Raw genomic sequence first — 27,315 nt, forward strand, 5'->3', positions numbered from 1 at the left:
TGTATGCATTTCAAAAACTGATATATAATTGCTAACATATCTCCTTACAACTCTTTGCCATATAAATTTTCAAAGCATATTTGTGCTGTAAGTTAGAGAATTCGAGATGCTGGTGTTACACAGAGAGTGTAAGTGTCAGGAGGGGCAAACGGCTGGCTGGACGAGGGATGGGTCAGTGCAGGTTCAGCGCTGCTAACTGACACATTTACAAAACAAAGGTGTAGTCCGAGGGTGTTGTACCGTGTTGGCCATTATGGATGTAGTGAGAAGTCAAGCAAAATGACACCTTTTATTGGCTAACTAAAAAGATTACAATATGCAGGCTTTCATGGCAACTCAGGCTCCTTCTTCAGGCAGACGTAATCGAAACAAAGGTGGTTATCGGTGGGCAGTTGCTGTGCTGATAAGGACATAGGAGTTTCCTCATGTTTGTTTTGGGGAAGTAGGCTTTACATGAATGAAACATTTTGAAGACATTGGCAAAGTGTTAAAGATCTTCTAACAAATGATTTTTGTTTTTGGTCCTCTCTGAAATCTCATCCCCTCTTCTCTCCTGATGCAGACTTTCTCATCTCGCTGTGTCCTTCCTGCTGATGGAGACTCGCTCAGCTTCACTGTCACTGCTGATTTCTCTTGTGAGGACCTGAGAAATGAGCTGTCATGTCAGAAAAAGAGTTTGGAGAAGATCAGCCAGTGGGTCATCAAGACATCAACTTCATCAGGTACAGCATCTGTTTATATTGTTGTGAAAGGACATTGAGTGGTGAGACACATGAAGAAGGCCTGCTCTTTGACATTTATTTTGATATTGAGATTGTTTTATTATACACTATGTAGCTGCGTTTATTCAGAATTACTAAGGTTCTGCAGCTTTAGTTTGCTTCATGGGATTCAACGATAGCTTGACACATTGAAATGATTCCACAGACAAAATATCTTCATTTCTAAAAGCTTTAGTAAAAATTCAAAGTAAAACAGTTCACACAAAAATAGAGAAATAATTGATATAGCAAACAAAAGAAAAGTTCTTGTTTAAGAAAAGTTCTGTTTAAAGCTTATATATCTTGTTTGTTTGCTTGAAGTTATCCCACTTGCAAACCACAAAAATCCCACTTTAACTGGATAAGCCTACGTCTGTGTCACGTGTAGACCAGAGTTTGCTCAGGACTGCGCTCTCCATCTCAGATTTCAGCAGCTCTTGCTTTGTTTTATGGTTGTCTAGCTATCTGGAGGCTGGCAGGTCTGCTACTTTAGACACTCCTTCCATAATGGAGGAATATATAACATAGCCAACCCGCAGCGTACCATACGCCGCATAATCAGGCCGCTTTTTTAATGATTTTTAAGCACAGGGAAAAAATTAACATTTGAAAAATCCGGAGGAGAGGGGAAGGACGCCCATTACGCCCCATCCGTCATGCTAGTCTGCTGATTTCTCGTTCAGTAACCTGTGAGTAGTGATGGGCGGAGTGAAGCCTCGCGAAGCATCAACACGTTTGAAGCAATTGTGTCAGAAATCGTACTGAAGCTTCGAAGCATTTGACACTCACCTCTCTCGTGACACCTCCTGGCCATTTTCATTAACGTTACAGAAACTTATGATACACTTCAATGACGTCTGTTAAAAGTCGTATTGCTTTTATTTTTTCGTAGCTACAGACTGACAACGAAGAGAAGGGTTCGTCAGCAGCTTCTAGTGTGTGATGTCTAAAAAATATAAATATAACTAACGCCGACAGGCAGAATGCACTATACGATAGCAAGAGTTAAACAAAATAAGACGCCTCACCTCATGCATTCCCGGCTCTTTCAATTAGTATTTACTTTTGCACTGTATCATTATAATCGCTCCTGTTATTAGTATTATAATTAACCCTGATCTTTTCTTGAGATCACATTTAATAGCCTTAAATGTTTTCTTTGGTCTGTCTTAATTAAAACGGAGTAGACAGAAAATAAAGGTTTATCCCTGTACTTTGCCATGATATAGGTAAGCACATTTGAGAAAGAAAAGGTGAAATCCTTAAATCACAGATGTCATTATTCGATCAAGTATTAAAATCTGCAGTGCTTCGAAAGCTCGACACAGTGTCGAAACCTGAGTATCGAGCGGCCCATCACCACCTGTGAGTCACGTAGACTTTTCATTGTTGTTTGCGATTCTGGCCACTTTTCGCGTACTGAGTTGTTCCGGAGTCACAGTTGAGAAACACTTTTTTAATGTCTTTTAAGCACAGGGGAAAAAATGAACATGTGGCCCGGTGCATTCTTTAACTGCCTTGTGGCGCTGTAGTAGTACGGCTGCTTTGCAGTAAGGAGACAGTGGAAGATTGTGGGTTCGCTTCGCGGTTCCTCCCTGTGTGGATAGCAAATTATCCGCGACAAACAAACTGTTTTACACGCTGCAAACCAATCCGCGCCGCTTTTTCAATGTTTTTTAAGCAGAGGGAAAAAAATGAACATTTGCAAAATCCGTAACGCTGCTTTCAGTAAGTACAATGCACACGCGTTTAGTTTGCCAGCTGTCTTTTCTGGTTTGGGCCGCTTTTGCAGTGTTACCTCTTGTGTATATTATATCTTGAAATCCTTCGAGTTGCTAATTAACTAACTAACACCCACCCACTCAGCTTGTGTGAAAAAAATGCGTCCGTTCTTTCATCATTTTGTTGCAGCAATATACATTGTGTTTTCACTCAGCGCGGAGGCGTGCATTCATCTCGGATTATTACATCCTGATAATCTGCTACACGACTGCGTTTGAAATGATTTAAACTCAATAAACGATCCTCACACTTTCCAGAGGTCAGTTACTGCTTGGCTGATAGAATGAGGTGATCTGTCCACTATTAGATAAAATGTCACTGCAATAACTCACATTATCCTTTGTGTCTTACCCTCCTTTGGAATAATGCATACCCTGTTCGAGTCACATTTAACTTGCACAATGCATTGCTTCTCAACAAATTTACAGGCAAGTAGTCAGGAGGTAATATCGGAATTTGGGCCATTTTATTTTATATGCACAAATGTACTGGAGCTGTCAAAGGTATTAATTGCATTTGTCCTGAGAATCCTACTGTCTTAACCCCCCTTGACTTGTCCTCCACACATCAGTGACACTGTGTAAGGTGCTATATAACCAAATATCCAGGTATGTAATTTCATTGTTGGCTGACAGAAGGAGCTGCCGCTAACTGTGTTGTCTTCCTTTTCCTCCACAGTGCGAGACCCCGCCCAGTGAGGTCATTTGCCCCGCCCCTTTGGGGCTCCCTGGACCATAAAAGCACAGAGTCACTCATTGACTGGCAGAGCGAAGAGACAGAGCTCCTTTGGTTCTTGACCCCACATGAGTCCCAGAGAAGCGTTATTCTTTCTTGTTCAAAGCACCTTAGTACGTTAATTTTTGTGGATGTTAAAAGTAATTACGGAAAACTGGGTTGGCTCCCCAACACTTATTCTGGGTCATGAGGCACCATTCCTCTTGGAGGAACACATTGCGTATTCAGATTTAAGACGGGAAATCATTTACATTATCTTCTGTTAAAGTTGATGTGGTGTGACAAATCTGCCCAAATGCATATTCTGTCCACATCCCCCTGTTCTGACTCAGATGATTCAAGATTATCTACGATTCCACTGTTTTTAATATTCCTGTCCAGATCATTTCTATGTAATAAAAAAGCAGTGACTCCTCACGTACACCACTTTTAATTAAAAAAAGTTCTGCTAAGGTTCTTGGCAACATAATCCTTTGTCCCCAGTATTTAAGGCCGTTTTCTGCGTGCTGAATTCCCACTTCGTTTAATTTAATATCTGACCTCTCATAGAGTGCATAAGAAATAGTCTTATGCGCCCCTCTGACCATATGTTTTGTAGGCAAGCAGAGCGTAAGAGAAAAAGACTTTTGATAATGCCTGCAAACTGGACAAACAAATGAACTCCATTGTTAAAACCTGTTTCTGTCAGCTCAGGGGATTTGCTAAAGTCTGTCTGCAGCTGATTTTCAGAAAGTAATTCCTGCCTTTGTCTCTTCTCGGCTTGACGTCTGCAGCTCATTAAACATCGGAGTCAACCCGTCATCACCACACATCAGTCACATCACACCAGTCTTAGCTCCTCTGCACTGGCTGCCTGCTCACTACAGGACTGAGTTTAAAATCTTATTGCTTGTTTTCGAGTCTCTGAATTAAGCCCCCTCTTACCTTACTGACCTCTGACTTCCCATATTCTCCCTCATGAGGTCCTCTGACCAGAAGTCTAGACTTATGTTTAGAGGGGATAGCTGCCCCTAAGCTTTGAAATTGTCTACCCCTTTATCTCAGGTCACTTTTTGAGTTGAAAACACACCTTTTCTCTGTGACTTTTGAAACAGCATGAGAGTATTTGTTTCTTGTTTTATCTTGTTCATCTTTATTGTATACATTTATCATTCTATTAATGGAAACTGCACAGAACTTTGGTTAACTGCTGTTGTTTTAAATGTACTCTATAAATAAAATTGGCTTGACTTGACCTGGCAGACCAAACAAAAAGGAGGATAATTAAAAGGGACAATGAACTAGAGAAAGATAACAAATCTTAAACTGTTCAGAAGAACCGAGCATCTGGAAGTATAACAAGTTAAACAAGAAGATGAGAAGTCTGAGGTCTGAGGCGGTGGGGAGGATGGCGCTTTGTCAGACAGCGGAATACCAGAGCAGTTTTTGTTGGAGGTCGGAGGGTGGAGGCCATTTTCAAAGGCCTAGGAGAGAGGATGGAATTGTTTTCAGAGGTAGGAAGTTGTCCTTAAATGGACTCCACATACCTCAGAATATAACATATATATTACAAGGTCTACAACACCAAAATTGACATAAGCCTAAACAAGAGTTGTGAGGCACCAGTACTACAGTTTGACACAGAAGGACTTTTAGGCCTCATCCCTGCTCAGATGCAGACCTCATTCTTAAATTTATTCAGCACTCCCACCCAATACTGGGCTGTAAATACTGATCACCCCTGAGCAGAGACTAAGTGTTGTAGACCACGTCCTCTTAGATTGAGTTCCCAGTTGATTTAAAGAGAAAATAAATAACAAAATCAACAATCAAGGTAAAGCTAACTAAAGAACATAAAGAGGAAGGACTATGAAAAGAATAAAAAGGAGAAGCCTTGGAGGAAGAAGCAGGCTGAACATGACTTTGAATTCCAGAGTCTCTTGAGTCTTGCTGGAGGTCCATACCTCACTGGTTTATGATGGCTGCACCCTAAGGCTGCAGATTAAACTCCCAGGCAGACGTCTCCTTCGATGACTTCCAGACAGCCTTATGTTTCTGTACTGTTTCTAGTCAGTAAAAGGTCTCATTTTGCTTCACTTCTCATCGTACTGTTTCTGAAATCTGAAGATAAACATTTTTTGAGTGAAAGATCAAGAGGTGAAATGTAGTGAAAACACCAGGCCAAACTCAATACCTTTTGTTCTATAAATCATGTCATGTAACCCCAAGCACTAAGCCAATATTCTTGGTCAGTAAAGACAAGCAGATAACTCTTATCTCTTGATATTCAGGTGAATAAAACTACAGCGGTGACCTTGATTCACGTAAACATTAACCAACACCCCAGCACTACTCCTAACCTTTGTCTTCTCAGATGTGCTCTCGGATTTCACTTTAAATCTCCTCCTCCTCCTCACAAAGTAAAGATAAAGCTCCACTTTGACTTCTTCACAAGTCACTACCCCTTGTTTGCCTGATTGATTCTCTCTGCCTGCCTCTCCTCAGATTGACTATGGCTGAAGCCCATCTGTTTGAATTACAGGATGAGATCACCTGCTCGCTTTGTCAGGACATCCTTAGTGACCCTGTCTTGATCCCCTGTGGTCACAATTTCTGTCTGAAGTGCCTCACGGACTGCTGGGATCAGAGCCAAGTGTGCAGCTGTCCTCAGTGCAGACACACCTTTACCACAAGGCCTGAGCTAAATAGAAACCCTCTGCTGAATGAGGTGATCCAGAAATTAAAGAAGATGGGACTTAGTCATCCTCAGTCTCAGAACTACGCCGGCCCTGGAGATGTGGAGTGTGACTTCTGTACTGGGAAGAAGCTCAGAGCGGTGAAGTCCTGTCTGACTTGCATGATCTCCTTCTGTCAGACTCATCTGCAGCCTCATTATGAAGTAGCTGTTTGGAAGGACCACAAGCTGACTGATCCTGATGGAAATCTGAAGGAGAAATTCTGTGCAAAACATCAGAAAGTTCTGGAAATATTTTGTAAAACTGATGGTATGTGTATCTGTCTGGTCTGTGGGGAGAATGAACATGAAGGCCATGAAAAGATGGAGCTGGCGAGGGAAAGAAAAGAAAAAGAGGTGAGTGGAGTTTGGTAATTAATAGAAATAAAATAAACCACAAGAGCTAAGTCATTTGTAAATGTAATCTGATGAGAAACCTACCCCTCCATTTGAGAAGCCGGAATGTTCTTCTGTAAGATAGTTGGAAGCCTAGGTTTATCCTGGTGAGACCGGGTTCAAGGCAAGAAATAGCCCAGGATGAGATCCTCAAAGTTATCCATGGACAGTCAAGTGAGCTAAGGGGTCTTATTAAATCGAGCGGAGTTTCTTTGTGCTCTGATCACTTGGATTTGGAGAGCCTCAGGCCTCTTTAACTCTTCAAGGGCTGAATATTGTTTCCTAAAAACAAAGTTTTCTGAAAAGCACACAAAGCAATTGTTTCACACATAAATCAACACAAAGTGTCTGTTGCTGAGTGTTGTGGCTGCCAGTTTGCAGTCTCCTACAGCTCAAGCCATTCACGGGCAGCAGAACAGCTGGCTGAAATGTGCGGCAGGCTGGCTGCCAGGCTGTTTTCATGGGACGAGGGCGGCATCAGCAGTCACAGTGCAATGCAATGCAATCTGCTTTGTACCTCTTGTCATTGTAAGTGGTGGTCCACCCAGGCAAACATTGGTGTAGGTGCGTCAGCTACATGAAGTGTTTAGCACCACAATCAGCTGATGCCGCTACATCATGTTCTTTTTTGACTCCTTGCATTAAAATCGGAGAGTGACAAATCAGAGTCCAACTCAGTGATAATATGTAAAATGTCATCCATGGAGTATTTTGCTTTGCCCATTCATTTTGATCTCTCGCCAGATGTTTGCTCTTTGCTTTTCACGTGAGTGCGGGGAATCTCAGTCAAACCAAAAAGGCTAACTTTCCTTGTAGCAAAGAGAGCTGAACTAAAACACAATGGTGTGTTTGGTCACCGTTTACAGTTGATTACCACCCTCAACCCCTCCGCTCGACAAAAGCTGACATCTGCCCTAAAAGAGTTAAGAAACTTGCTATAGACACGTGTCACCCAGTCTGTATTGTTCTTCTGAATTAAGTCTAAGATTCCTAAATACATTTCTGTAAAGTATTGTAGTACAGATGTTCTCACCTTAATAAGTCTTTATGTAATCACACACCTAATTAGTGATCAGAGGTCATTTTATTATTATTATTAAACTAGCAAAATACCCGCACTTCGCAGCGGAGAAGTAGTGTGTTAAAGAGGTTATGAAAAAAAAAAGGAAACATTTTAAAAATAACGTAACATGATTGTCAATGTAATTGTGTTGTCATTGTTATGAGTGTTGCTGTGTTTTATATATATATATATATAAACATATATATACATATACATATACACATATATATACATATCTACATATATATATATATATATATACATATACACATCCACATATCAACATATATATATATACACATATATACACACACACGCTTTATGGGTGATGATTGTTTTACTATTTTTATCTTTATTTTATTTTATTGTAGAATCAACTCCTATCTGCGCACAGCAGGGCAGCCGTGGGCGGATGCGTATGGTGTATTCACTCCATGTTATCGTGCATTGCGCTGTCAGTGGTATTTTGATAAAAGAATTTGAACAACATATAAGAAGCGTATAAATTATTAAACAGTAAAACATTAACATTTAAGAAGTAAAGTTACATGAAGTACTACTGCAGTGCCTTCGGGTATACCTCATTTTTTGTTTGCCCATTACATGCTTAAATGTATATATTTTTTGGTGCACCTACCCGAGAACACGCGACATATAACCGAGCGTGGGAGAAGCATGGATTTTAAACACGCGTTGAGTTCATCTGCTGGTCTCCCTCGTGGAATAACTGGTAATGTTTGACTAAAATCTACAGCGAGTAAAACGACATTACCTCCTATTTTTTTTTTTACGATCTCTGAGATCTTGCTTTTTTCGGTTCAAGGCTTCATAAGCTCTTTTATGTTGTATGGTGTACTTATCCCAAACCATCATCTTTGAATGTTGCAAGACTTTCGCCTTGTATGTAGATCGGGGTAATTACATTCATTGCATTCCTAGTGTGAATCACAATCTGATTGTATGGGTGGTTACCTGGCACTGTAGGGTTGCCAGCCGTCCTTTAAAATACGGAATCATGCCGCGTTTGAGAATGAAATTGCGCGTCCCGTTTTGAATCAATACTGGACGGGATTTATCCCGTATTTTTTTTATCATTTTTTTTTTAAAGCAGCGTCTCATGCAAATCATCCCACACGCATTTTATGAAGATGCCTCCTTTCCTACTTTGGATTGGGTAATACTTGATGTCATCGTTAGTTTGATTGGTGTTTTTAACTGTCCAGTGAGGAGGGCGTGTCTTTTAAGTACAGTCTGCAAAGTGTTGGCACTGAGATGTGGCGTCAGCGCCATAGTTGAAGCCCCTAACGTTGCGGTCAGCAAGTCGGCTAACATCCGCCATGTGCCGTCTTTCAGTTGCGAGAAGCAGATCATAGAATGGTTGAAACTGTTGCCCCTAACATTGCGCCACGGCGTGTGGTTCGTTTATACCTCGTGACTTCTCATTAAACTTTTATCTCGCGAATATGTTATTGCAATCCGCAGAGGGAGCGTTTCTATAAACTTAATTGAAACTTACGTTTTACACCGTGCTTTGTTTCCCTTATGAACATGCTTGTATGCTTAACTCGCTCCGTTCTCAATTGTTTAATTAATTTTTTGCTCTTCGCTGTTTGCGGCTGTTCCTCCATTTCCCCCTACTTCCTTGTTTTATCTCGCGAATATGTTATTGCAATCCTTAACGGGAGCGTTTCAATAAACTGATTGAAAATAGTTTTGCATTTACCTTTTTAGTAAAAGGCGAGCTTTTAAGCCTGAGAAATCACCCCGTAAATGCACACGTTTAATTGGACATGTGTTAATATGTATGGTTACACAGTATTAAAAGACAGTGAACAACGTCAGTTACCTTTCTTCCCGCGTTTGATAAAAGGTGAGCTTTTAAGCCTGAGAAATCACCCCGTAAATGCACACGTTTAATTGCACATGTGTTAATATGTATGCTTACACAGTATTAAAAGACAGTCAAAAATTAACGTCATTTACCTTCGTTCCCGCGTGTGACTCGTGCTGTAAATGTTTTCCTTGTTTTTAGTTCACGTGATTACGTAGGAGGCGTGATGACGCGATACGTGACTCCGCCTCCTCCATTACAGTGTATGGACAAAAAATATGTTCCAGTTATGACCATTACGCTTTGAATTTCGAAATGAAACCTGCCTAACTTTTGTAAGTAAGCTGTAAGGAATGAGCCTGCCAAATTTCAGCCTTCCACCTACACGGGAAGTTGGAGAATTAGTGATGAGTGAGTCAGTCAGTCAGTCAGTCAGTGAGGGCTTTGCCTTTTATTATTATAGATAATAATTATTAGTAGTAGTAGCTGAAGTAGTACATATAGTAGTAGTACTAGTATTATAATTAATTTAGCAGGCACCTTCACCCATGGTAAGACAGAATTTATTGGACTAATAAAAACACTTTCAATGTCAACACCCTGACTGATAATGGCGCCCAATGTATGATTGCGAGGTGGACTCTGACCTTCAAACATTTGGCAAACCCACCAAGTCCAGCAGGTGTGTAAACATTTGCTAAAGGTGTGAATTTCTACATCTTTATGAATATTAAAATCAACCATCAACACACCACGGTAATAATTTACAGTGAGGTCTGATAAAAGGCAGCACAATTCAAAGGTGATCTCGGCTCAGCAAATGAAATCGGCCTAATAAGCATCGATGGATGACGTCTTTTGTTGCTTTCAACACAATCGGTAAAATCCCATTAAGTCCTCGGGTTTTATTTGTCTTCAAACTTGAAGCACATCTGACTGTTCTGTTTTAAAATCTATGAACTCAGAGTGTGTTTTTACTTCTTCACGAGACGTTCGTTTTGTTTCTTGCTTTACAAACATCTGGGTGAACACATTTGCTCAGTTCATTTCCTTCTTGTTTCCAATGATTTCTCCTTTTGTGTCCCTGAGATTTCCTAAATTCTCTTTTATCGTCATTTTACTGCAGTAGTACTTAAATGCTTGATGTTTGCTTTGGCCTCACTAACATTTTTTTAGGTTTCTCTTTTGACCTTTTGAATATTTTTTTTAACTCTTCCTGTTGTGTTGGGCTCGAGACAAACTGGGTGAGAAAACAGTCAGTTGCCATCAGCACCATTTCTGATTCCTCTTTTGTATTTCTGATGGGAGCTTCTCAGTCACTGTTTGGAAAGTTCACATTCCTCCATGATCTCTACATCCTCTTTGTTGCACATGTCTTATCTGTTTAAATAATATGCTATTGTCTGAAATTTCAGGACATAGTGGCCTATAGCAAACTCCGATAAGCACATCTCTGGCTTTCTTCCTTACTAGCTTAACCCATGGTGATTCTGACTCATCCTCCTCTTCCACCTTAAATTCATGGGCCTGAATGTTACTCTTCACATATAGCGCCACACTCCCTCCTTTCCTTCCTTGTCTATCTCTCCTGAAGCAGGTGTAACCACTAATATTATATTTCTCAATATCAGCCTCATTAACAGTAGCCATGACTCCATAATTCCTCATCTCAAGTCAATACTGTCACCTCTAGTTCAGTGTTTCTCAACCTTCATGGCCTCACCACCACATTTTATCTTCTTGAGTTCATTGAGGACCCACAGGCCAGTGACATGGCCTCTTGGTGAAACAGACTTGATTGGAAGGGCTGGGAGAGCCCCCTTGGCAAAATCAAGCACTAATGTAATGTGTGTGATGGGGGGTTAGGTGTCTCGCTGGGTCTCCCTCCCTTTTTGTTCATATTATATGTATGAATTTCTCTTTAACTCTTTCAGGGCGGATGTCGACTTTTGTCAAAAGGGGGGATTGATGGTGGTAATCAACTGTCAATGGTGACAAAACCAGTTGTTATGTTTTAGTTGGACTCCCTTTGCTAGAAGGAAAGTTACCTTCATTGGTTCGTCCAAGATTCCCTACACTCGCATGAGTAGCAAGAAACAAACGGCAACAAAAAAGGCATTGATAGCTGGCAAGAGATCACAGCGAGTTGTGAAAGCAGAATACTCCATAGACGACATTTCGTATAGTATCGCTGAATTGGACTTGTTTTCCTCGTGCCCCTCAGCCACAACACAGTCCCGCAAAGCCCCAAACAAAAACACCAACACAAAAACACACTCTTCACCACCACTCCTCCTGGCAAGCGTTGTCCTCCTCCTCCCGACTCTCGCTCCCAGAGTGGTGGCTGCTGGCTCATTTTATAGTCCACACGGAAGTGCTCCAGGTCCTTGATCACCCGTTTCCGGTTGCACTTCCGGGTATGGCTGAAGAACCGCCTAGATGGGCTCAGGAACTTTGCAGCACCCCATGGTGGCCATCCTGGGTCCCAACAGGGCTGTAGAGGACTCCATCTCTCATGGAGCCCTGCTTGAATCTGAAGCACCACTGCCACCCAGGAGGGCTACCATCTAGCATCCCAGGGGAGGTATTGTGCAGCCCATGACTGTTCCCCCGGATTAAATGAAGAAGGGGCATCCCAGGTGGGCAGTCCGTCACACAAGTCACAGCTCATGATCTCTGAGGCCACACCCCTTACAACTGGTCACCACAACATAGGAAGGAAGACATAAAATGGCTGTGCCTGCGAGACAACAAAATGGCACTGAAAAAGACACCAAAGCTGTTTAGGCAGGAAGGTGGCTTGGAGGTTAAGGCTTTGCCCTTCAAACCCTGAGGCTGTGGGTTCAAATCCAGCTACTGACACCACAGTGTGACCCTGAGCGAGCAAATCACTTCACCTGCCTGTACCTCAATTGGAAAAACAGAAAGATATGGAATCAAATGTTGTATGTGGACTTGGGTAAAGGTGTCAGTAAAATGAAGTCATTTAACAACCTTAACACTAATTTCTTAAAACAAATTTGAAATCCTCAGGTGTCAAAACTGTAGAATTGACGCTGTGGTAAGCAGCCCGGACACAGACAGGTAAACATCGTTGATTGCACCGCAACATGTTTATTTACACTATGTACAGATCAGTGACACACACAACCCAGTGCCGCAGCACCAATCTCCCCAAAGTCCAGGCCTCACAATGCCTCTCTCTTGTTCTTCAGGTCCGCCTCCACTCCTCTCCTCCGAGCTCTGTCCTCTTCCATCCGACTCCAGCCATTGAATGGAGGGAGGCGGCCCCTTTTATACACACCCAGATGTGCTCCAGGTGTCTTCCAATAAGCTTCCGCTGGCACTCCCCAGTGTGGCAGAAGTACCGGCTCTGCACCCAGAAGCACTCTGGGTGTCCCTGATCCTCTTCCCTCCAGCACTTCCGGGTGTGGCGGAAGTGCTGAGGTCTAGGGCTCCGTAGGCATCGGGGCGCCCCCTGACGGTGACCACGGGCCCCTACAGGGCTGAGTTTCAAAACTCTGTACCCATGGTCCCCAAAGCCACCAGGGCGGTCGCCCCCTCATGGTCTGGAGGAGGCGTAATCCCTCCTCCGGTCCTCTTGGGCATCCTGGCTGGGTACCACCCCCAGCCGCGTGCCACAATGCATAACTCTTAACGATAACTTTAAGGAGACACAAGAAAATTGAAGTGAAAACAGCAATCATTTGAGTCCTCTACTGTAAATCTCGAGATCTGCGTACCTCACACACCAGTGTGTCTTCAAACTGTCTTCTTTATTCTAATGCACTTTTCAAGCCCAAACTCCATCTTCAGTCTGTCACATTAAACTTTTCTTTTGACCTTTTTTGTTCTTTATTTTTGATAAATCAAATCTCTGTGTGTCACTTATTGTATCAAAATGAAGACAAGTGTGAGAAAAGTCGTAAGTCGTGTCACGAAACATAAAATGAATGACAAGACTTAAAAGGAGAAAACAAAATCAAAAAGTGACATTGAACTCAGCTAAGACCACACGCATGTGTCTTCTTGTGCCTACAAACAGAAACAGCTGGGGGCGACGCTGAGTGAAATCAAGAAGAGACTTGAGGAGAGAGAGAAGACATTGGAGGAGACGAGGAGGGCGATGGAACAGATGAAAGTGAGTGGAATTAAGATGACACTTCTTATCAAAGAGAGGAGAAATAAACTAAAACTAGGAGAGCTGTTAGGGCTTCACTGGTAATGACGTGTAGGGACAGGAAAAGGGGGACGGAGGAAAAACTTTATATTGTGTCTTCCTTGACATTTCACTTCTGCCAGTACTCCATGTATGATTACTCAGAGATAGCTTAAGGTGCTCCACTAATTGATTGTGTGCATCTCCACCAGCTTTATTATTTTATGACACAGGACAGTAAGGTGGTCCAGAGGTCACTTCTTCTGCTGCTTCTCAGATCTACTGTCCTCCATTCATTGTCCTTGAGTAGGTTACCCCTTCTTCCAGCATCCCCGAGGGTTTTCTCCTGCTACTCCAGTCGTTCTGCTTCAATCCCACCTGTCCATTTGGTTAATTGCCATTGACTCAAAAATTGGCCCTTCATGATTGCCAGTGTAGGTTTGTGCAGGACCTGCCATGAAAAGGACTGGCACACTGTCCAGGATTGCTTACTGCATTAGGCCCAGTGCTGCCAGAATTCGCTTATGAGATCTCCTTCCATCCTTTTTATTACATATCAAAGCTTAGTCTATTCAGCACATCTTCTGTTCTTCTCATTCTTGATGAGCAGTTTTCTGCTTTATTAGGTTACAGAATCACACTAACTGGTCTAGCACCATCTACTGTCCTAAACAGTAAATACAGAAGCTCTGGACCACCAAGTGTGTCTTCAGTTCAGTTCACAACACGTCACTCAACTCTGTGAAGTCCAATCAACACACAGAGGTGACAGTTGAGGAAGGGCAAGTGACTGAAGGAGAGCCGTCCTGACAGACCAACCTCTGTGGTGGTTTATGCTTCTAAGCTTGTGTGTTTTTGCTGTGTCCTAATAGAATTCCTACATGCTAATGAAACATGAGACCCCCCCAGTCAGTCTCTGTTGACAATTTTAGTTAATAACTAGCTCCAATAATTTAACCATGACACATGTTAAGCTCACATTAGTGCTCCTCTGCTTCAAATGCCACCCATCCTGACCCCTTCATCCAAAACCAAGAGTGCTGGTATGAGATTAGCCTCCTAATCTCCTCAGTCTTACTTGGACTGGCATAGGGCACAGGCAGAGCCTCTGAGATAACCCACCTGTCTGCCCCTCAGTTTTGCGCCTAGTTGTACATGTTCAGACTACATACAGTACATTATGCCATCCTGCTGGTGCACAAATGGGAGGACTGGCAGAGACCTGCTGCCACCAAACACCCAACACTTTCCATAATTGCGGTCCCTCATCCAGGATGCCCGTCTATTTAAATTGTCCTTCACAACATCTAAACACCAACTGCAGTGTCTTGTGATTGGTGGTTCTTATTAGGCGGCTCAACTTGATGTCTTTATCAAACTAATCAGGTCTCTGTAGGAAGAGAATTAGAGGAAAATGAGAAGAGCTTCACTGATCTGATTCACTGCATTGAAGAGGCCTACAGGAAAGTGACTGAGAGGATCAGAGAACAAGAGAAGAGAGAAATGGAGAACGCTGAAGGAGTCATGGAGCGACTAGACAAAGAGATCGAGGAGCTGAAGAGGAGAGATGCTGAGCTGATGGAGCTTTTAGAAACAAAGGACCACATCCATTTCCTACAGGTGAGAGGGCTGCCTCACAGATAATCTGAGCAGACTGGGGTGTGTGGGACCTGAGAACGTTTAAAGGAACAGTCAAAAGATCTGAGAAGTTTTTTACAACATGATACGAACAGGCCATTAAGCCCAACACAGAATGTCTGTTCACATTTGAATAATACTGTCAAAAATGTTGTTGCTGTCATCTGCACTACAAGGTAACTTGCTCCATGTATCTACAGGTCTCCATGTGGAACAATGTACTCTTAAGCAACTTCAATTTCAAAAGTGATGTTTAATAAAAGATGACACGGACTCCCTTCATATCTTTAAACACTTATGTATTGTCACCTCCTCTTGTTTCTTTTCTTAAACTGAGGAGATTCAAACCCTTCAGCATTTCCTCACAGCTCAGACCCCACAGTCCATTCTCGTCTCTTGTCTCTTGAGTTTCTCTTGTACTGTTATGTCATTTCTCTAATATGGAGACAAAAACTGCACACAACACTCCTGATGTGGACTCACCAGTGTGTTCTGCATGTTACTGAAATTTCCTCCTTGCACACTTAGTGGGCTCCATATAACTCCATATAAGTCTTCTCTACTCCATCTGCTTGAGGATGAGGATGTCCACATAGAGACTCCCAAGTCTTGATCATCAGGTACAGTTTCTAGCTGCAGGCCTTTCATTGTATAATTATATTAAATAGCATGAGAAAGTCTTTACATTTAATTTAACTATAAAAAGCTTAATGCCGCAGTGGTTAGCGCTGCTGCTTCACAGTAAGGAGACCTGGGTTCGCTTCCCGGGTCCTCCCTGTGTGGAGTTTGCATGTTCTCCCCGTGTCTGTGTGGGTTTCCTCCGGGCGCTCTGGTTTCCTCCCACAGTCCAAAGACATGCAGGTTAGGTGGATTGGCGATTCCAAATTGGCCCTAGTGTGTGCTTGGTATGTGTTTGTGTGCGTCCTGCGGTGGGTTGGCACCCTGCCCAGGATTGGTTCCTGCCTTGTGCTCTGTGTTGGCTAGGTTTGGCTCCAGCAAACCCCCGTGACCATGTGTTCGGATTCAGCAGGTTGGAAAATGGATGGATGAAAGCTCAATGCTTTGTTTTGTGTGCCAAATCAATTCTGCACCCACCTGCCCACTGCACCCTCAGTCCCTTTACCTGCTGTCCGGTGACTCGCCTCTCAGGTGTTAAAAGCTTTTTGAAAGTCAAAGTCGATGATATATTATGTGAATCTACAATGAAATTCTTGTTCATAAATGGCCAATAAATGAATGAAGGAAGCTCTCACCTTCTGTGTAACTGATGTTGACTGCATACGCTGTACTGCTGTGCTTGGGCTTTGACTCCCGTGAACCTCTGAAACTTTGGTGTTGTGACTTGTGATGTGTCGCGTTATGCAAACCTCCATAAAAGAAATAAGGCAATAACAGCGAGCTCCTTTGTCTGTTCATATTTGTTAACTGACTGAAATGTGAAGAAACAAAACACAAAAACACACATTTCTGTCCATACAATTCACATGGATGGACACAGAATGATGACGACTTACCTCTCAATGCCAGTTCCACATACAGTAGTATTAATAACTGAAATAATTAGGAACTTCTCAACTTAATTAAAAACTTAAAATGTCAGCAGGTAAAAAAAGAAAAAGACAGTTTGCCACAACAAGAAAAGTCAGTAAAAAAGATATTTGAAAGGCCATGAAATGCTCACATTAACACAAAACCAAAATTAATTTAAAATTCTTGAAAAGATCATATTGTAATACCTGCCTCCAGAAAAAGAAAATTAAATTCAAGCAATTTCCGATATTTGAATTAACTCGAGAGTACAGTGTGCTCACCTCCACTCACAGATATTCTCAATGAACACTGGGAGAGGGGCACACTGATAACGTCACATGACCCGGGGAACACGCAGGAAACCGTACAACATAACGAGTATTATCAGGATCTGGAGACTCTCTACATGTAGTGTTTTAATCACCTGTTACTCCTAAAGGCAAGTCGACTGTCCACCACACAGATCCCTTAACTCACAAGGACTTCTCCTAACAAAACCTTTCTTTTTAGTTTTTCTTGTTCCTCTTTCCTTCTCATACAGAATTTCTCATCTCGCTGTGTTCTTCCTGATGAAGGAGACACGCTCAGCTTCACTGTCACTGCTGATTTCTCTTGTGAGGAACTGAGAAAGGAGCTGGCATGTCTGAAGAAGAGTCTGGAGAAGATCAGCCGGTGGAACATCAAGACATTGACATCAGGTACGGCGACTGTTTGTGTTGTTAAAGTCCATCAGAAGGACCAGAGTAACAATAAGAGGTGAGGTGCATGAAGAAGGCTTGAGCTTCAACATTCATCTCTCCACCTTTGATATCAAGAATTTTTTGTTACATTTGCTAGTTGAATGATATCACACTCTCATCATTAACAATTTCTTTTAATTACAGTTCTTGAAATTTTTAACGAAAAATTAGACTTCTCATAAGGCCCTTATTCTGTATACTCCCTTAAAAACTGCTTTTTATTTCACATTATAATCAGTTTAATTTAGTTTTTGTGACTGAAGAATAACAAATAATGAACAGAGATCAACTGGTCAAGCCTGCTCAACGTTCAAATGAAGTTGTCCTTTCTTGAGACCAATTAAGACATAAATGGAATAAAATTAAGATCATTATTGTTATCAGTGCTTTGAAATATCATGAAATCTGAATCAGCTGCTATAAATATCAACGTACTTCACTGCAGTGTTTTCAGTTCACGTTCATTAAAGTTCACTGATTTTATGGTAGCAATTTTAGGACATCCTCCTCCCTCTTCTGGTAAAACTCCATCCTCCCTCCTCTCAGACAAAACATCCCTCCACCTCCCATCTCCAGCAAAAGAAGACATTGTGTTTACATGGTGCTTTTCAAGACCCTCAAAGCGCATTACATGGAGAGGGGGGAGCCAGCTCAACCACCACCAATGTGCAGCATTCACTTGGATGATGCAACGGCAGCCATTTTGTGCTCACTAGACATTAGTCATTAGGTGGTGAAGGGATGAGAGAGAGATAGTTAGCCAGCTAGAGTTAGGGGATGATTAGGAGGCCAAAATGGCCAGGCTGTGGTGGTCAATTTAGCCTGAACATTGGGATTCTCTCCACTCTTTACAAAAGATGTCCAGGGATTTCTTATGACCACAGAAACTCAGAGCATTGGTTTTACATCTTATCCAAAGGATAGAACCATTTTTGCAGCTCAGTGTCCCTGTCACTGCGCTCAGGTATTGGGATCCACACTCAGTCCACAGGGTAAGCACCCCTCACCAACACTTCTTCCAGCAGCAATCAAAGCTTTTTCCTACGTGGTCTGCTGTCCAAGTACTGGCCGGGCCCAGACCTGGTTAGCTCCAAGTGGATGACTTGTTCTGAAATACATGTAGTATGGTGGCTGGCTAAACACTAAAAAAGGCCTTAGCATTCAGCTGTCTGACAACATTTCTGTTGAGAACGGCATCTTCACATTCGGACTGTCAGTCCTCATGTGTCTGTTACATTGGTTCACTTGGATTAGACATTACCTGTTCACATTAAGCATTTTTCTGGTTCTTCTTCATCAAGATCATGTGTTTCGTATGCATGGCATCATATGCTTAGAATCTTTTCTCCCACTGACATTAGAGAGAATTTTTTAATTCATATATTTTGATGGTAAAGATGAGGAAACTGTAGTGACGTGTTAGATGACAGATAAGTTCAGGACAGACTCAGCAATGGACTGCCTCAGCTCATTTAGCTCTAATTTGACTTCAGGCCTCCTGTCACCCCTGTAGTAAGTGAGTGGACAAATACATTGGGATATTTAGATTTTTAAAAGATGGTCTCCACCATCATTGGACGGGTTTCTTATGGTACAACCAAATAGGAGAAGTAATCTGTGCAGTTGACCATTTAGAGCTCCGTTCAGACCTAAGGTCTTCAACCAACAGTTTCAGATTATTATTTACATTCAGATATAAAGTAGTTCTTTAAGTGGGTGCTAAACTAGTGCTGAATTCCTCTTCTTCTTCTTCTTCTTCTTCTTCTTCTTCTTCTTCTTTCCCTCTTGTTTGCCTGACAATCCAGAGTTGAGGTGTGTCTCTTGTGTCTATCATCTTCTGTTTCTGACATCTCCTTACTACTCCTCACCTCCACATCCTTCTATCTGCTTTTTGGTCTTCCTCTCCTTCTCTATCCCCTATCTATCCCTTTAACCCTTTAGGATTTCTGTTAACTAAACCAATGCTAAATCCTCTAAACTAGAAATGTTTGACATTTAGTTTGTGTTAATGAACCTGTGATTTAGGTGTGATCTGTGACACAGATTAAGCCCTTAGACTTTAGAGTTTTGTATTTTATTAAACTTGAGGTCTGTTTCAGAAAGCAGAATTAGTGCCAAATTAAAGTAAATCAGGATTCACAGAAATCAAACTAATTCCATGACTGGTGTTGAATTCTGCTTTCCCTCTGGTTTTCCTTGCCCAGACTGTCCAGAGTGCAGGTTTGTCTGTCTTGTCCATCACCTTCTATTTCTGACATCTCCTTGTTAGTCTCCTCACCTCCATATCCTTCCTTCAGTTTTTTGGTCTTTGGCTCCTTCTCCATCTTTAATCCTCTCCCATCTCAGTCATCTGGAGTCTTCTCCCCTTCATCTTCTGCTCTATCCTTTTATCCTTTTTCCCCCATATAAGGAAAGCAGTGCTGAATCCACTGGAGTAAAAAGATTAAAATGAACTTCTCCTAATCATCCTGTCATTTATGAGTGGTCTTTCACAGAACATTTCTTATTTATTAAAACCTGTTTTCTCCAAATTAGAAATAATTGACTTCTTGTTACTGCGGTGGGTTGGCGCCCTGCCCAGGATTGGTTCCCTGCCTTGTGCCCTGTGTTGGCTGGGATTGGCTCCAGCAGACCCCCGTGACCCTGTGTTCGGATTCAGCAGGTTGGATAATGGATGGATGGATGGATGACTTCTTGTTATTTTGGAAGAATTAAGTGGATAGGAATGGTGAGCTTTGCTGGGCTGAATGGCCAGTTCTGATCCAGATTGTTCTAATTAAGATGGCGTCTCAGTTTTCTGGATGTTAAAATCCCAGCACAACGAAAATGTATTTGACTGTTGTGATGTTTTATTGTGTGGCTCTTCAGGCCGGTCACTTGCTACTCTACAGTTATCTGAGAACACGACGGCAAGGATTACACTGAAGACAGGAAGTCTGAGGATAGAACTCCAGGTCTTAGACCACCTCATTATTAGCGCTGCTGTCACTCCAGATTAATTGCTGTTGGGAGTGCTGCTGTGCCTCTTTTGGTTTTTTCGTTTTCCTTGTCATTTTCCTTTGTGTTTCTTGACATTTTGATTCCCCCAGTCCCTCGCCTTTTGTGCTCTTTGTAGTTACACACACAGGCACACAGACGCAGCACTTAGGGAGCACTTCAGACGCATCACCCAGCTGGTAGAGTCCACTGGCCCTGACGGGCAGCTGCCGGGGAGCAGACAGTAGAAAGAGTGGCATGTGGGTTGTTGTTCGAGACCCCGAGTGACCAGAGTGAGGCAGAGATGAGCGGTAGAAGAAGGAGCTCATAGTGCATGTTAGCGGCTACTAAAATAATGTAATAGGCTTCTGTTTAATGCAGGAACGTTAAGTGATCACAAGTGTGCCTTTTCAGTTATTATTCTCTACTTCTCTACAGACAGCGATTTGCATCTGGGCATTAACATTCAATAAATTCTGTCATGCCACTTGGTAATGACTTTCTGAGGTGAGTCGATGCCCCTCGCCCTGAACGATACCATGGTCTCATTTTAAAATGGCTGAATGTCACAGCAATGTTTGTTTTTTTCCTTCTTAAAATAACATGGATACACTGTTTTGCAATACGTGTGTTACCTCAAGACATGGATCATTATTCAATAATATTTTTAACTTGATTTATAGAAGTATTTGTTAAGTTTTAAGGCCTTTTCTATCACATATCGATCTGTGTACCCTAAAGTCCAGTTGTAAACCACAAGAACAGACAAGGAATTTTTTTAATATATAAAAACAGCTTAATTTTAGAACATAATTTCAAATTAATATACACCATGATTGTGAAGAAATGAGTCTGACATGAAAAATACCAAACTTATTTTTTAATAAAATATACAGAAGAACACAAGTAATATAAATGTGAACATAGCACCCAGGATTTTGAATTTATATTCTAATATATTAAAACACATTTATTTTTAACATTTGATACATGAAGTTGCCCTGCCCGGGGTTTGTTTCCTGCCTTGCGCCTTGTATTGGCTGGGATTGGCTCCAGCAGACCCCCGTGACCCTGTAGTTAGGATATAGCGGGTTGGATAATGGATGGATGGATGGATACATGAAGTTACATTTTTGCCCAGCCCTTATTTGCACAGCATATGTCTATGTCTGTATACTGCGTGTTGTTTCTATCATCGTTACAACACATTTTGTGTTCTGTTTTATTCTGTCTGCACTGTATTTGTAAAAAGTGTTTAAGAATTTAACTAACATTTTATATAATAGAGAGGCGAGTAAGGGACATGATGTCTTGTGGTCTCTATAAACAACAAGAAGAAAGAACGGAGGAGAAGAAATGCTGAGTAAGAGCTGAGCTGTGCAAGTCTGAGGCATAGCGAGTGAGGCAGACAGAGGCCGTGTGCTCAGCTCGACTTTCTCTTTGATTTGGTCACTTAGTACTTGCAGTGCCCCCTTGTGGTGTGTTCAAGTGGGACTTTAGATTCACAGCCACAGTTTTCCCGAGTGACAAGGACTTCACAAAATGTTGGGCAATGTGAACACAAAGTGATGAAATTAAAGAAACAAACAACAAGCAAAAATGGAAAGAGATTAACTATAAAAGAACAGCACATTTACTACAAAAGTTTTTAAGCCACATTAAAGCGACACACAGGTCTGAACATATGCTTGTTTTCAATTTGAATATTCTAATATTCATTTTCAAATAATTTAACGGCCCTTATATATAGTTGTATGTTTGTGTACAGCAGGGCTCATAGACTGTCATTTCACTGCTATTGTTTGTGTTTTATCGGCTTGTCATTTTGTATTTTATATTAAAGCATTTAAAGTCAGTGTTTAAGAATTATCTAGCACCACACAATGCCATCTTAACAGTTTCCATTCTCCTCTTTGCTTTTTATTTTCAGGTCGTGAAGCTCCAGCTTACCCCCTTCAGTATCCTGAGCCTTACAGCAGAGAGGACTTTTTACAATGTGAGTTTGTGTTTTGTCTGAAAGGATCATAACAATAAAAATCGTTTCTCTTTAAATATCCAAAGGTCAGGATTATGATATGAAAGTGTAAGGTCTGAGATGACGAATCAGCACACTCTGCTGGATTTGAGTCTCTTAAAGATGAAGTGAACTCACAGGAATTCAAATATCATGCCGACTATGCCAAGTCCAACTGTACACAAGTCCTACCTCCAGTGTTCTTTTTCTTTACACTGTTACTTTCAGTCTTGGTTTTCCATTTTCTTTTTCTCTTTTCTAATTTGCTCATTCCCCAATTTAAATAATAAAATTGATAATGATAATGTCTTTAAAGTTCACATCTCATACCATTAAAAGTAACTGAATGGTCTTAGCACAAAATAATTACGACAACCTCTACTATTATATATATATATATATGTGTGCATCCGGAAAGTATTCACAGCGCATCACTTTTTCCACATTTTGTTATGTCACAGCCTTATTCCAAAATGGATTAAATTCATTTTTTTCCTCAGAATTCTACACACAACACCCCATAATGACAACATGAAAAAAGTTTACTTGAGATTTTTGCAAATTTATTAAAAATAAAAAAATTGAGAAAGCACATGTCCATAAGTATTCACAGCCTTTGCCATGAAGCTCAAAATTGAGCTCAGGTGCATCCTGTTTCCCCTGATCATCCTTGAGATGTTTCTGCAGCTTCATTGGAGTCCACCTGTGGTAAATTCAGTTGACTGGACATGATTTGGAAAGGCACACACCTGTCTATAGAAGGTCCCACAGTTGACAGTTCATGTCAGAGCACAAACCAAGCATGAAGTCAAAGGAATTGTCTGTAGACCTCCGAGACAGGATTGTCTCGAGGCACAAATCTGGGGAAGGTTACAGAAAAATTTCTGCTGCTTTGAAGGTCCCAACGAGCACAGTGGCCTCCATCATCCGTAAGTGGAAGAAGTTCGAAACCACCAGGACTCTTCCTAGAGCTGGCCGGCCATCTAAACTGAGCGATCAGGGGAGAAGGGCCTTAGTCAGGGAGGTGACCAAGAAACAGATGGTCACTCTGTCAGAGCTCCATTGGTCCTCTGTGGAAAGAGGAGAACCTTCCAGAAGGACAACCATCTCCACAGCAATCCACCAATCAGGGCTGTATGGTAGAGTGGCCAGACGGAAGCCACTCCTTAGTAAAAGGCACATGGCAGCCTGCCTGGAGTTTGCCAAAAGGCACCTGAAGGACTCCCAGACCATGAGAAAGAAAATTCTCTGGTCTGATGAGACAAAGATTGAACTCTTTGGTGTGAATGCCAGGCGTCACGTTTGGAGGAAACCTGGCACCATCCCTACAGTGAAGCGTGGTGGTGGCAGCATCATGCTGTGGGGATGTTTTTCAGCGGCAGGGACTGGGAGACTAGTCAGGATAAAGGGAAAGATGACTGCAGCAATGTACAGAGACATCCTGGATGAAAACCTGCTCCAGAGCGCTCTTGACCTCAGACTGGGGCGACGGTTCATCTTTCAGCAGGACAACGACCCTAAGCACACAGCCAAGATATCAAAGGAGTGGCTTCAGGACAACTCTGTGAATGTCCTTGAGTGGCCCAGCCAGAGCCCAGACTTGAATCTGATTGAACATCTCTGGAGAGATCTTAAAATGGCTGTGCACCGACGCTTCCCATCCAACCTGATGGAGCTTGAGAGGTGCTGCAAAGAGGAATGGGCGAAACTGGCCAAGGATAGGTGTGCCAAGCTTGTGGCATCATATTCAACAAGACTTGACGCTGGAATTGCTGCCAAAGGTGCATCGACAAAGTATTGAGCAAAGGCTGTGAATACTTATGTGTGTATATATATATATTCTACAGAATGATAAAAATATAGAATACGGTCAATTGTATCTGTTACTTAAAATCAAACAAACTGCAGTAAGTCACTTTTTCAGAATAGAGTTCATGTTGGGTTGTGTCAGCGTGTATCTGCAAAGATAAAACAAGTGATACCTGATGAAGAATATAGAGCCTAACCATTGTGCATTTTACCATCTTTTCTTTGTACCCTTAACTAAATATTTAACATTTTCAGAATGACAGACTCATCCTCAGGCTGTTTTTTTAGTCTACTGATTTATGTAATTAAAAAAATTGAATTTGTGACATGGTGACTGATTGTCTTCATCAGCTGGTCAGTTCAGGTCAGCAGACCATCATGGCCATGATGGGTTTACATTAAAGTGATTTTAATTTCAACTTTGTCAGACTGGTTTGATCCAGTTCAGGCTGTATTGTGTTACGTCAGGTGCTCCTCACAAGGCCAATTCAGAGTCGCCAATTAACCCAACAAGCACGACTGTGGGATGTGTGAAGAAAACCAGGAGTGACATGAGAGGAACATGCAGACATGACAAAGACAATAGCTGGGCATTGAATTCAAACTCGTGAAGCTGAATCTATGAGGCCGCAGCTCCCACCCCTTGGCCATCATGCTCTCCTGAATCGAGTTTTGTCGGTTCAGTTTTTCTTCTTTACATTTCTTATTGATTTCAACCACATCTTTTGATTTTAAACTTACTTACTACTGAATGAATCGTCTCCTTTAATGAGTGAGCAGCTTCAGCTCACTCCATGGTGATTTTCTTCACCACCTTCACATTTCTCAACACTCAATGGCCATATTGTTTTATGGACAGTAAATCATCAAGCTCTCAGTCATGAGTTTTATGACAATTCATTATAAACACTTCATTCTCAGACAGTTCTTATTTTATTTTGATTTTTTTACTTTCATATTCTATATACTGTATTCATGACCTGCAGGGTGACCCCTAAACATTTAGTAGGCCACTAGAAATGGAAGAACAAGATACTGGGAATGGACAGAACAGAACAAGGATGAGGGGTTTATTGTGAGGAAAGTGAAATCAGTTTGGTGATGAAATGTGACAGTGGATTGATTTTAAATGAAAGAGGTGGACTGTGACAATAAAAAGTGTCATTTAATAAAGCCAGCAGTCAGTGTGGACAGTCTATTAGAACTCTGATCACAATGGTGTCAGTTAATCGTAATTCCAGAATTTGATTTTAATTCTCACAGAATTTGTCCTATCAGATGAGCATTTTACTATCTATGGCACGTTTGAGTCTCGTCAGCGCCGCTCCTGATTGGCTCTTGTTAATTGTCTGTGTTGTGTTCCGCCCCCAGTCCCATTACACACTCACAGATTTCCTCACTCGTTTACTTTTCTCTCCTTTCAGACTTCTGTCCACTCACACTGGACATCAACACCGCAAATGAATGGCTCTCTCTGTCTGAAGGGGACAAGAAGGTGACACGTGACGGAACAAAACACAAATACCCTGATCATCCTTACCGACTTGACAGCTTGCAACAGGTTCTGTGCAGAGAGGCTCTGACTGGGAGTCGCTTTTACTGGGAGGTGGAGTGGAGTGGAAGTCAGGTGGCGATAGGAGTCGCATATATAGGACTAAACAGGAAAGCCTGGGAACGAGATAGCGGCCTTGGAATCAACGACAAGTCCTGGAGTCTGAGGTGTTCTTATTCCCAGTACATTGTGTGTCACAATAGCCAGATGAATGTGATCCAGGCCCCCTGCGGCACTAGAATAGGTGTGTATCTGGACTGGCCTGCTGGCTCTCTGACGTTTTATAGCGTCTCACACACAATGACCATCCTGCACAGGTTCAATACCACCTTCACTGAGCCACTCTATCCAGGGTTTGGGTTTTGGCTTAGTCCGAACTCCAGTGTCAAAATCTGCCATCTGACACCAGGTGACCAGTGACCCGTACCCTCTATGGTCACGTGACGGCCCCACAAGCGCAGGTCCTCTTTGTGATTGTAGTTTGGGGTCAAAATGAATTTTACAAGATCAACAGGCCCTGTGGGCAGCACCTCTTTGACTAAATTTGGGGATTAGAATTCAGAAGGAAGGAGTGCATCTGTTTTGTTTTTTTTTATTTAAAGAAAATGGGGTGCATAATACAAAATATGTGGGTACTGCATGAATATGAATGTACCCCTAAGAACACAACAGTGAAATCAGTTATTTAGGCAGAGGACCGCTGCTCTCCATTCTGTGTCCAAGTGTTCATGTGCTGCCATGTGTCTGTATACCCGCGTGTGTCTTGTGTGCCAACCTGTGCAGACGGTCCTCTTGAGCCTGACCCTCCACATTCGCCCTCCACCCCTACATGTTCAGTAACTAATAAAGATGGACATTAAATGGTGAATTTGGTACTCAAGGACACCACATTAAGGGGACAGCATGTACAACTGATGTCAGGTGAGGTGTTTTCTTTTGGTTTCATTGCTATCTTAAATGTGTTTATTTTTTCTTTAACCTCCTTAGTGTTACATTCTTTCTCAAAAAAAAAAAACGTAAAAAGAGTTGCATCTTTTGGCTTGAAAAAATGATATTTTTATTAAATCTCATCTTCCTTGTAAAATGTGGAAAACACTAAAAGTACAAAGTCAGAAGTGTAGCAAGTATAATAGTAATAATAATAATAATAATAATATGAACAGCACACTGCCCATGTGTGAGTGACTCGAGTGTCACCTATGGATTCATCTGAATCACTTTTTGGTTTCACTATCCAATTCAATGTCACTGCCTGAAGACAGATTCAATATGTCATCACTGCTGATGAGAGGGGTTTCTTACAAGATGCCATTATGAGGCTAAGAGAAGATGCGTCTGCACCTTTGCCTGGGTAACGCTCGGCACTAACGCTGTTGGCACTTTTACAACCCGAGTAAACCTTGACCTAACGCTTACGTGAGACACGTCTCTACCCCTGCCTGAGTGACACTCGGGACTAACGCTTTTAGCATTGGTTTTATAGCCTGAGTGACCCTCGGGTCTAATGCTAAGCATCCATCCATCCATCATCCAACCCGCTATATCGTAACTACAGGGTCACGGGGGTCTGCTGGAGCCAATCCCAGCCAACACAGGGCGCAAGGCAGGAAACAAAC

At 42.0% G+C, this 27,315-nt stretch overlaps 2 protein-coding genes across 5 annotated transcripts in view; one reads left to right on the forward strand and one right to left on the reverse strand.

Annotated features, from left to right (window-relative positions):
• Positions 1 to 27,315, reverse strand: part of LOC114643536 (tripartite motif-containing protein 16-like protein) — a 385,751-nt gene that overhangs the window by 115,411 nt on the left and 243,025 nt on the right. The window lies entirely within an intron of this gene.
• LOC114641945 (tripartite motif-containing protein 16-like) lies at positions 5,691 to 26,808 on the forward strand. Of its 3 annotated transcripts, XM_028790962.2 has the most exons (6): positions 5,693 to 6,348; positions 13,327 to 13,422; positions 14,827 to 15,060; positions 17,150 to 17,306; positions 22,255 to 22,320; positions 25,572 to 26,808. In XM_028790962.2, exons 1-6 carry the CDS (start codon positions 5,770 to 5,772, stop codon positions 26,117 to 26,119), a joined length of 1,680 nt encoding a protein of 559 aa, XP_028646795.2. In that variant the 5' UTR covers positions 5,693 to 5,769; the 3' UTR covers positions 26,120 to 26,808. The 3 variants fall into 3 exon arrangements, with proteins under 3 accessions (XP_051781832.1, XP_051781833.1, XP_028646795.2); XM_051925872.1 differs by lacking the exon at positions 14,827 to 15,060 and having other exon boundaries at positions 5,691 to 6,348; XM_051925873.1 differs by lacking the exons at positions 13,327 to 13,422; positions 14,827 to 15,060 and having other exon boundaries at positions 5,691 to 6,348.

This window comes from Erpetoichthys calabaricus, chromosome 4 (genome assembly GCF_900747795.2).
Source record: "Erpetoichthys calabaricus chromosome 4, fErpCal1.3, whole genome shotgun sequence".
NCBI classification, from domain to species: Eukaryota; Metazoa; Chordata; class Cladistia; order Polypteriformes; family Polypteridae; genus Erpetoichthys; species Erpetoichthys calabaricus.

Bases quoted from the DNA above. Each gene is read 5' to 3' on its own strand.
- LOC114641945 (XM_028790962.2), top strand. From the start codon at position 5,770: ATGGCTGAAGCCCATCTGTTTGAATTACAGGATGAGATCACCTGCTCG. The intron at 15,061-17,149 runs GTGAGAGGGCTG...CTTCTCATACAG, and splicing joins ACCACATCCATTTCCTACAG to AATTTCTCATCTCGCTGTGT. The intron at 17,307-22,254 runs GTACGGCGACTG...TTTTATTTTCAG, and splicing joins CATCAAGACATTGACATCAG to GTCGTGAAGCTCCAGCTTAC.